The sequence below is a fragment of the Colobus angolensis genome, unplaced genomic scaffold, assembly GCF_000951035.1.
Source record: "Colobus angolensis palliatus isolate OR3802 unplaced genomic scaffold, Cang.pa_1.0 Scaffold14, whole genome shotgun sequence".
Taxonomy (NCBI): domain Eukaryota; kingdom Metazoa; phylum Chordata; class Mammalia; order Primates; family Cercopithecidae; genus Colobus; species Colobus angolensis.
The window spans coordinates 16,929,477-16,940,590 of NW_012114488.1; the positions used below are offsets into that span (position 1 = coordinate 16,929,477).

Here is an 11,114-nt window from a genome sequence, read left to right on the forward strand (position 1 = left end):
GAATGATAGTTTAGTAAACAGAAAGAAGCAGTTAAGGTGACACTTAGTTCTTCATGATGCACTGTAAGCACAAATTGGACATCATATGATAAGTAAAAAGGATGGTCCTTCTGGGCAAATAAAAATTAAATAGGTCCTCACAGTGATATGCAGTCTCCAAACATCATCTGTCTAATTTCTCTCTCTTACCCAAGATAAAAAGTTAAGTTGAAAGATTAAAACCTGCCTCCTTGTTACTGTTTCACAAATAACACAGATAGTACCACAATAGTGACTAAAATCGAGATATTTTCCTTTTAGATAAATTGTCATATACATTGTAAAATACTTATTTTTTAAGAGAATCAATAAAGCTATATTCATTCTCAGTAGAAAATGTGGCTCATAAACACTTTTGTTTCTCTGAAATTGCCTCTCAGGAAAAAACGTGATCCTTACTATTGATCTAAGAGAAATCTGCATGTAGCAATGCTGTAGTTTATGCTTTTTTTTTTTTTTTTTCCTGGAAGGTGGTGGGTGACCTCTGGAGGCAACTGGAAAAAATATCCTGCTGCTTTCAAGAGTGAAGTGGGGAATGAAGAATCAGAAAGTAGAGCTTTCCATTTAGAGAAGGTCTTTTTTTACGTTTAGTCAGGGTGAATTAAAATATTTAATTTTAAAATGGCTTTACTGAACCTCAATTCAGTTAGGCAATAAATCGATTCTGTTAGGTAATAGTTATTAAGTATGTAGTACAATGTTAGGGGAGAGACATATGACACTAGCAGTTTCAATCTCATTGAGTTTATAATCTACTAAGGAACTGAAGATAAGTGCTAAAAGAACACGAGGTAAAACCTGTGACAAGATTTAGGAGCAGCACAACTAAGTAGGAATTAGTGAAACTAAACCAGCGTCAAGACTGAAAGGCAGATCAGAAAAGACTGACACCAAAGTAGGTTTTTTTGTTTTATTTTGTTTTGTTTTTTTGTTTTTTGTTTTTATTTTTAAACATGGATTCTCCAAAGATAGGTGGAAAACATCGTGGTTTGGCGTCATTAGTCTACTTCAGCCCCTCTCTCCCTGATTACAACTAAAAGACTCATGACAAAACACAGATGGCAACCGCCTGCAGACTCTGAAAAGTAAATAAAGAATTGAGGTAGGGAGTCAAAACTTAGAAACCTGCAAGGGGATGAATTTCCTGGCTTTTTTTTCTTGTGGTTTGTCCTGAGACCTCAGCTGGGAACTGTCGGGTGGCATGGGTAGCTAAAACTCGAAAAGAAATCCCATGTTTCTGTGCTAAAGGAAATAACTGTTAGCCCAGAACTCTATTTTAAGTGAAAATATTTTCGGGAATCAAAGTGAAATAAAGACATTCTCATATGAAGGAATGCCAGCTGACCTGCTTTAAAATAAATGCTTGGCGGGCTGGGCGCGGTGGCCCACACCTGTAATCCTAGCACTTTGGGAGACCGAGGCGGGCGGATCACGAGGTTAGGAGTTCGAGACCAGCCTGGACCAACATGGTGAAAACCCGTCTCTACTAAATACAAAAATTAGCCGGGCATGGTGGTGCGTGCCTGTAAATCCCAGCTACTCAGGAGGCTGTGGCAGGAGAATCTCTTGAACTCAGGAGGCGGAAGTTGCAGTGAACCAAGATCGCACCATTGCACTCCAGCCTGGGCGACAGAGCGAGACTCCGTCTCAAAAAAAAAAAAAAAAAGTTAAGAAAAGAAAGAAAGAAAAAAGAAATGCTTGAAGGGGCATGGTGGCTCATACTTGTAATCCCAGGACTTTGGGAGGCCAAGGCAGGCAGATCACTTGAGGTCAGGAGTTCAAGACCAGCCTGGCCGACATGGTGAAACCTCGTTTCTACCAAAAAGCGCCACAGCACTCCAGCCCGAGCGACATAGGCTCTGTCTCAAAAAAGAAAAAAACAAAACAAAACAAAAAAGCGAGGGTGCAGGTGGGGGGAAGACTTAACGACTGAATGAATAACTCTGGAGAGACGGGTTGCAAGGAATGACGAGATAAGTTTTGTAGTCTGGGAGGCTAAGTGGATGAAAGTTGGAAGAATCAGGTGGAAAAGAACATTTCCAATGGACGACAAAGAAAAGTATATGACATTTTGAGGCTGTGGTCCGCTTTGTTAAAGAACAAAAGGAAACAATTCCTCAAATCGATGCCACGCTCCACTTCTTTACAACGATGGAATTATTTCAGGAATTGTGTTTGAAACCACAGCTTTGGATCCCGATTTCTTTCTTGAGCTACTGTTACACTGTTTATATATGGCCACTAATTCGATGACTGAGCTTGGGTAAATTGTTAACTATTTTCCATGACTTAATCTTTCTATCTGTACAACGGGGATAACGTGGAATTTGGGGTGTTGTGAGGGTTAATTGAGATAATATACGTGATAACTTACACAATGACGTTCAACAAATACTTGTGGAGTGAAAGATGAGCGACTCATCGACAGATCACAGGGATTTCAGAAGGCCGTATAAGGACCAGACCTTCGGGCTCCCTCCGCTCCCCAGGAGACCGGGGAGCCGGCGCGAGGCGCTACGGTGCAATTCTTGGCCCGTTTTCCTCATAGTGGTTTGGCGCATTTTTACCTCTTGATTCTCTGGTCCCAGACTGCAGCTTCAGCTCGCTCCGCCATGGGGCGCAAGTCCGCCGGCCTCTATGGGCTCAGCTAAGTATGATGCCTAGGCTAGAGGGCCCCGTCCGGTCTCCTAGGCAACCACATCAACTTCCGGCTTGAGGCGCGATCCCAGTTGGCGAGAGGCCACATTTCCGCCACGTGATCCACGCATGCGCCTGCTAGCTGGAGCGCCAGCGTCCGTTTATTCGAACACCTGCTGCGTTCGGAAGTTCGCCTTCTCTGTCCCGGCTCGGGGCGGTCCGCTGGGAGGTGGCGCCCGGAGGGACAACCGTGCCTCGGGGCGGGGCCGGTGCTCGTCTCGGAGCTCCAGAGGTTCCGCTGAGAAGCACGGCGGCAGCAAGACGACTTCTCCGGAGCCGCCGAGCTGGAGTTAGAAGTGGAGCTCCGTGGGGCCGGGCCCCCGGCTGCGGGGCAGCGGCTCCTGCAGACGGAGGCCCCGGCGGAGAATGAGCCGGAGCCGGAGGTGGTGGTGGTCTCCCAGCAGAGCGGTGCGACCGGGAGCATGCTGCGGTGGTTCACCACCTTGATGCTGTTTGCTTCCTTCCTGGGGCTGGTGAGAGCCGGTTCTGCAACTCTACCAGGCCGGGGCGTTCGAGTCTCGCCTTCGCCACTTGCAAACTTGACCTTGGGCGCGTTACCTAATCTGTCTGGACCTCAGTTTCATCATCTGGAAATTGGGCACAATTCTAATCTTGGAGGGTTATTGTCAAGTGCAACATAGATTTTCTAATACGTTTTTCAGCTCCAGCAAGGCTTTTTTTTTTTTTTTGACGGAGTCTTGCTCCGTTGCCCAGGCTAGAGTGCAGTGGCACGATCTCGGCTCACTGCAACCTCCGCCTCCCGGGTTCAAGCTCTTCTTCTGCGTCAGCCTTCCGAGTAGCTGGGATTACAGGCGCCTGCCACTAAGCCCGGCTAATTTTTGTATTTTTAGTAGAGACAGGGTTTCGCTATGTTGGCCAGGCTGGTTTCGAACTCCTGACCTCAAGTGATCCGCCCGCCTCTGCCTCCCGAAGTACTGGTATTACAGGCGTGAGCCACCGTGCCCGGCCCAAGAAGCCTTCATAGGGCTCCTTCTTGGAATGAGAAGGTTGCAAGAAGGGTTGCCCAGATCTTTGGCCGCTGCTCTCCGCACCCACCCACTCAACCCCCAAATTATTACACAGAAAAACTACTTTTCTGGAATTTCTTCCTGGTGGTCTAACCGAATTCAGCCAACCGCTTAATTTTGCAGATAAGGAAATAGGCCCGGAGGGGAAAGTGACTTTCTGGATCACACAGCTGGTTAAGTGATAGAGCCAGAAATATGTCTCTTACTCTGCCCACAGTCCTATTTATTAATGAAACCAACCTTGAGATTCTTAAATGTTTTTCTTGGAGCAAAGGGCAAGCCTAGAAGCGCCTTTTGCCAAACCCCTGGGCCGCCGTTCAATTCACTTTTCGGAAACCTCCTTCTTATCACTTGATAATTACGATCCTGGGGGAGTTGAGAGGATGAAGTCCTCCCAAGAGTCATTTGTGGTCACTTACCATCTCAGGGACTCTGAGCTACAATTGTTTCTTAAGAGTATTTTGATTGGGGGCTGTGGGGAGGGGTGAAGAAAGAAATCACTTCAGACTTTTGGTGAGTCGTCACTGACTATCAGGTCCTGTTGTAAATCCTTTGAAAACATTAGTTTGATTAGGATCTGTGCTCAGGCTTCTCTGGAAGTACTAGGTGCTTGCTGTGCACCTGGGCCCACATTGGTCCTTAGTCTTGGACTGTTATGGGTTGGGCAGGGGGCGTACGTACCCCATGCATTTAGAGCAGAGCAGGGCAATTAGAATCAGTTATTCTGGAAATGTAGACTGCTTGGAAACATTTTTTTTCCCTTAAGTGTCCAGTGAATTTCCTCTGAAAGTCAACTGTAATCCTTACTTCTTGCTGACACTGCATTGTCTTTGAGTAAAGTTTTATTGTTAGAGTCATTCTGTATTTGGGCGTGTAATTTCTAAGCAACCTTTACTGACTGTAATTCTGATGGCTTGGAAGAAAAGTGTAGATTTAGAAACATTTAAATTGTTTATCTCCTGTATGTTTTATATGTATAGTTCGGGGGAAGAACCCCATGTGCATCCAGAAGTATTGCTGTTTAACCACATAAAAAACAGGAATCATATTTTGATGTTTTGATCAATGTTTTGATGTTTTCCAGTGGCTCAGTCAGAACTCAACTATAGTCTCGACCTCAGGGCTTAAGCGATCCTTCCATCTCAGCCTCCCTAGTAACTGGGACTACAGGCATGTGGCACCACGGCTGACTGATTTTCTTATTTTTATTTTTGTAGAGATGGTTGCCTAGGTTGATCTCAAAATCCTGAGCTCAAGCAATCCTACCACCTCTGCCTCCCAAATTGCTGGGATTACAGGTGTAAGCAACCACACCTGACTTTAATTAATTATGATTTTTTTTTTTTTTGAGACAGAGTCTTGCTCTGTCGCCCAGGCTGGAGTGCAGTGCTGCAGTCTCGGCTCACTGCAACCTCTGCCTCCCATGTTCAAGCGATTCTCCTGCCTCAGCCTCCCAAGTAGCTGGGACTACAGGCGCCCACCACCATGCCCAGCTAATTTTTGTATTTTTAGTAGAGATGGGGTTTCACTGTGTTAGCCACGCTGGTCTCAAACTCCTGACCTCGTGATCCGCCTGCCTTGGCCTCCCAAAATGCTGAGATTACAGGCATGAGCCACCGTGCCCAGCCAATTTAAATTTTTAACACCCAAATTCTTATTTGTGCATGTAGTGTGTTTCAAAATATACGAAACCATTTCAAGAATAGTTTTAATACATTATATTAATCCAGAGTAGTATTTTAAAGATATTGTTCAGAAAGGAAACAGGATTGCAACCAAAAAAATTTTTTTTTAAATTGAGAGGTGTCAAAACTTAAAAAAAAAAAGGAGAGTTTTAGTCAAAACTGAAAAAACAGTAGTCTAATTCCCTGTATCACATTGTAAATCCCAGACCCTCCACCCCCTTTTTTTTTATAGTGGAAGAAACTACCACACAGTCAGACGTTATTTTAATAAGTAAAAACTTTTGTCTTTTTAAATTTTAGGGATTGAGTGTTGCTATCGTGGGACCCACGCTTCAAGATTTGGCAACAAACGTGAACCGAAATATCAGTAGCCTGTCTTTCATTTTTGTGGGTCGTGCCTTTGGATATTTGAGTGGCTCTGTGATTGGTGGATTGCTTGTTGACGTCATGAATTACTTTTTACTTTTGGGTAAGTAAATGCTAATTTTAGCTTCTTTATGACTGTCGCGGAATTTACAAGTTGTCCTTGAAAATATGAAAATACTAGCATGCAGAATGGTTGGCAACTGAAACGGGTAGTGTTTAGGTGTTCTCAATGGCAGTTGAGTTTCCCTGGTACCTGCTTTCACCTTGACAGAGGGAATCTGTGCTGGGGCCCTCTGGAAATTTCGATTAGCTCTAGAATGTGTTAGCAATCCTTAGCCTTCCCAACCACTGTAATTTAGATACCACTCCTGGATCACACACTGATTGTCCAAAAAACTCTGCTTATCAGGGTTTAGCGCAGATTTCCTGGGGTCACCGCAGATTAGAATGAGCTCCTTGAACCTGCCCAGGCTACAGGCTGGATTGGGAATGAAGAGGGGAGGGGAGGTTGGGTGGACTGATGTAGGCTATGTTTTTGTCCCTGCTGCCCCATGTTGTCGTGGGACAACCCCAGAGTGCTCTGTCTCACCCTGGAAATAGATGGCAAAGCTGCTTTTTTTTTTTTCGAGGCAGGGTCTCCTCTTCCTCTGTTGCCCAGGCTGAAGTGCAGTGGTGTGAGCTCTGCTCACTGCAACCTCTACCTCCTGGGCTCAAGCAATCCTCCCATCTCAGCCTCCCAGTTAACTGGGACCACAGGTGCATGCCACCATGCCTGGCTAGGTTTTGTATTTTTAGTAGAGCCAGGGTTTCACCTTGTTGCCCAGGTTGGTCTGGAACTCCTGAGCTCAAAGGATCAGCCTCCCAAAGTGTTGGGATTACAGGTGTGAGCCACCACACCTGGCCTGGCAAAGCTTTTAACATATACTTTTTTTGAATAAATTGGAATATTTAGAGAAAATTTAGATTAATATGATAAAATTCTTTGGAAGCAAGAATAATAATTTGTTATTGTAATTAATAAATAATCCCTCTTTTTCCAAAGTGGGTTGAAAGAACATATTTCTTGTATTTTCCTCTCTACTTCCCAAACTAATTTATTTAGTAAATTTTACTACAAACTACTGTAGTAATTGCATTTTATTTTTGTCTTTTTAATTTTTTTCCTCATGTCTAAAAATTCCTGATAGGTTCTTAAATGTGAGTCATTTAAATTAATTTTGGCTTGTCTCTTTTGGTATAAAACTTGGCCTTATGGTATAATTTACAGTTTGATTACTAGCAGTGCTGGAAATGTATTTGCGTTATAATTATTTATATTTCATAATCCATAAAGATTATAAAAGATTCAAATGAAATAACCACTTTTAGAAGCAAAAACTCTGATCTACTCATTACCTAATTTAAATTTGACCTGATTTTGCATGTTTGGACATTTATGATGTTGACTTGATCCATAACTGCATGGATATTATTTTTTATAGCTGACTTTCTACCTTCCCAGGAATCTCAATGTTGGCTACCACAGTTGGTCTTTATCTTGTTCCTTTTTGCAAGACAGCAGTATTACTCACTGTCATGATGTGTGTCTTTGGTACTTCAATTGGCATTCTGGATACAGGTTAGTGAGCTCTTACAACGTCATCTCTGGGAGTAGGGACTTTCTGCTAGAAGAAGTACAGCAGATGATATTCAGCTGTCACTTGCAATGCCCCCTAAAATGACACATACCTACTAAGTTGGTCATGAGTCACTCAGAATGAATGACCCTTCTAGCAGCTCTTCTTACCAATTAAGGGGACTGTTTCTGAGCAGCCAACTCTGAAATGAACTGAAAGAATTTTGTTCCATGAGCGATAGTTGATTTACAGTGCCCAAACAGGGAAGGGCCCCTCTGTGGGTAATTACAGTGCACGTGAATAGGCTTTCATCTTAGGTAGAACTTGATCATGCTAGTATGGGAGGAATTGGTGGTTTAATAGGTTAAACCAAGTTTGGAACCGTTATTTGGCTGTGAAAGCATAGAAGCAGCAATCCAACTTGACATGTACCCTGACTTCCAAGCCAAGAGAGATCCATGGTGTGGACTAGGCTCTTTTTCTTTTCTGTCCCCAAAGTTCCTGCCCTCCTGTAGTAGATTCTTTCCTCTATCGTCATGTCTTTTAACACCTACTAAATAACTGCCAGGTGGTTCACGCCTGTAATCCTAGCACTTTGGGAGGCTGTGGTGGGCGGATCACCTGAGGTCAGGAGTTCAAGACCAGCCTGACCAACATGGAGAAACCACATCTCTACTAAAAATACAAAATTAGCCAGGCATGGTGGTGCGTGCCTGTAATCGCAGCTACTCGGGAGGCTGAGGCCGGAGAATTGCTTGATCGTGCCATTGCACGCCAGCCTGGGTCTCAAAACAAACAAACAAAAAACCTACTAAATAACATAGGTGACATTTGTTTACTCCCTAAAACCAGCTTTCTATCCCTCCCTTCCCTGCTCTGCTGTTACGTGATCTGTTGGGGAAATACTTTGTTTTACTTCAGGCTTAATGTAGTTATGAAATTATAGGGTAAAATTATATATTTATCTGAAAATATCTGTTAAAAAAAGAAGATAGCCCAAGATGTGCTGCTTCTTGCCTTTCTCCTTCTAGATATTTAGACAGTATAAATTCAGATGCTAAATGGTGTCCTTATTTCCTCTAATGGGCACACCAGAATCTTGGCGTATTCAGGTTCCTGGATGTGCATTTTGCATCTGTTACATACGTAAGTAATTTTCCTCAGGTGGCTCCCAAGAGCAAGTACAGAAAGCCTTGGTAATCTGGCTACTAGCTGATGAGAAAATTTTGCCTTTTAAATGTATATTTAAAATATTAATAAATATATAAATATTTCTTCCCCAGTCTGGTGTTAGAACTTTATTATAAAAAGCTTCTTGCTAATGTGCTTGGCTCTAGGAGGTAGTAGTCTACTAGACTGTAGAATTCGATTTGTGAGTGTGTGATGTTATAATGCCTCGAGTTGTCTGATGGTAGTGGGTTAGAGTTCCTTACTCAGAATTGATTTAGTTGCAGTGTTTGATAATTAGAATATTATATGCTTGTGCTGTGTAAAATAGACTCACCCCTTTCTGATAAGTGAACTTTTTTTTTTTTTTTTGAGACGGAGTCTTGCTCCGTCGCCCGGGCTGGAGTGCAGTGGCCGGATCTCAGCTCACTGCAAGCTCCGCCTCCCGGGTTCACGCCATTCTCCTGCCTCAGCCTCCGGAGTAGCTGGGACTACAGGCGCCCGCCACCTCGCCCGGCTAGTTTTTTTTTTGTATTTTTAGTAGAGACGGGGTTTCACCGTGTTAGCCAGGATGGTCTCGATCTCCTGACCTCGTGATCCGCCCGTCTCGGACTCCCAAAGTGCTGGGATTACAGGCTTGAGCCGCCGCGCCCGGCCTTTTTTTTTTTTTTAAGATAAGTTACTGTGTCTAACTTAAATAGCTTTTCCCGTCTTTCATTGACAGGTGGTAATGTCCTTATCTTGGCTCTTTGGGGGGACAAAGGAGCCCCACATATGCAGGCCTTACACTTCTCTTTTGCCTTGGGTGCCTTTTTGGCTCCACTGCTAGCGAAACTGGCACTGGGTCCGACAGCGTCTGCTGAAAACTGCACAGAGTCTGACTTTCATCATCCTGCACTCAACCGATCATCTGAGGCTGACTCAGAAGCTCTGTTTGGAGTACCTAATGATACGAATTTACTGTGGGCTTATGCTGTTATTGGTACTTACATGTTCTTAGTTTCTGTCATTTTGTTTGGTCTGTTTTTCAAGAATAGCTCAAAGCAGGAAAAAACAACAGCATCTGCTCAGACATCTCGAAGAGCAAAATATCACAACGCCCTTCTTTGTCTCCTTTTTCTGTTCTTCTTTTTTTATGTTGGAGCCGAGGTAACATATGGCTCTTATGTTTTCTCATTTGCAACCACCCATGCTGGCATGAAAGAAAGTGAAGCCGCTGGGTTGAACTCCATCTTCTGGGGGACATTTGCCGTCTGCAGGGGCCTGGCAATCTTTTTTGCTACCTGTTTACAGCCTGGAACCATGATTGTGTTGAGCAACATTGGCAGCCTGACTTCATCTTTGTTTCTGGTGCTTTTTGACAAGAACCCATTTTGTCTCTGGATAGCAACTGCAGTGTATGGGGCTTCAATGGCAACCACGTTTCCCAGTGGTATTTCTTGGATTGAGCAGTACACGACTATCCATGGGAAATCTGCAGCGTTTTTTGTAATTGGTGCTGCCCTGGGAGAAATGGCTATTCCTGCAGTCATTGGAATTCTTCAAGGAAAATACCCTGATTTGCCTGTAGTTCTGTATACATCTTTGGGAGCATCAATAGCCACTGGTGTTTTATTTCCTGTGCTATATAAATTAGCCACTTCACCTCTTGATCACCAGCGAAAAGAAAACAGAAAGAGTGAGGACCAGAAAGCTTTGCTTTCTAGCTCTGGGCTAAATGAATATGAGGAAGAGAATGAAGAGGAGGATGCAGAAAAATGGAATGAAATGGATTTTGAAATGATTGAAACAGATGATACAATGAGGCATTCTATAATAGAGACATCTAGAAGTAGTTCGACGGAGCCCACAGCTGAAATCTATAACCAATATCCATCAAATGCACTGGTGTTTGAGTCCTCTCCTGCTAATACTGGCAGTTCCATATGAAGCACTTGCCAGAAACCAGGACGAAAGGGACGAACACTTAGAGAAGATGGATTACTCACTGACATCTTTGAATAATTGCCACTTCTGAGGAGGTCATTCAGAGCAGAGCATTAGCAGATTTTCACCATGCTTTGGCGATTAAAATTTTTAGGTCCAAATTGTAGCAAATGCTAAAAAGTTTTGAAATGTTCTTTAATTCCCAGAGTCTTCTGTAAGTAACCAAATAGTCTCGTACACATGCAATAGGATCTTGTTATAAGGCTAGTATTTCACGTGTGACTGATCAGGAAGTATTTTGTGGTCTCCACCCCTCAGAGCACACAAAGAAGGCATTTGTTTTTGAGAAGGTGGGTATTGTTCTCACAGAATGAGACCATGTAGGAGTTGAATTGATTGGTTGAACAAATTATCAGGTATCAATATTTTTCCAGGAAAGTTGACAATAGTTTCATAAAAGAGAAATGGAGAGAGACTTTTATTAATTGCTTTACCTTATCTGTAGGGTTGGATCAAAGAATGCTAATGACTCATTTGATTTCTCATTTCAATGAAGAGAGCACAGAACAGGGCCCAAGGGGCCTGGCTAC

At 43.4% G+C, this 11,114-nt stretch overlaps 1 protein-coding gene across 1 annotated transcript; it reads left to right on the plus strand.

Annotated features, from left to right (window-relative positions):
• The first annotated feature begins 2,761 nt into the window (after positions 1-2,761).
• On the plus strand, positions 2,762-10,764 carry KIAA1919 (KIAA1919 ortholog). The gene is made up of 4 exons (XM_011935010.1): positions 2,762-3,209; positions 5,750-5,918; positions 7,317-7,433; positions 9,323-10,764. Exons 1-4 carry the CDS (start codon positions 3,159-3,161, stop codon positions 10,525-10,527), a joined length of 1,542 nt encoding a protein of 513 aa, XP_011790400.1. The 5' UTR covers positions 2,762-3,158; the 3' UTR covers positions 10,528-10,764.
• Positions 10,765-11,114: the final 350 nt, after the last annotated feature.

Coding starts and splice junctions, on each gene's coding strand:
- KIAA1919 (XM_011935010.1), top strand. CDS start 3,159: ATGCTGCGGTGGTTCACCACCTTGATGCTGTTTGCTTCCTTCCTGGGG. Junction 3,210..5,749: donor TTGCTTCCTTCCTGGGGCTG/GTGAGAGCCGGT, acceptor TTTAAATTTTAG/GGATTGAGTGTTGCTATCGT. Junction 5,919..7,316: donor GAATTACTTTTTACTTTTGG/GTAAGTAAATGC, acceptor CTACCTTCCCAG/GAATCTCAATGTTGGCTACC.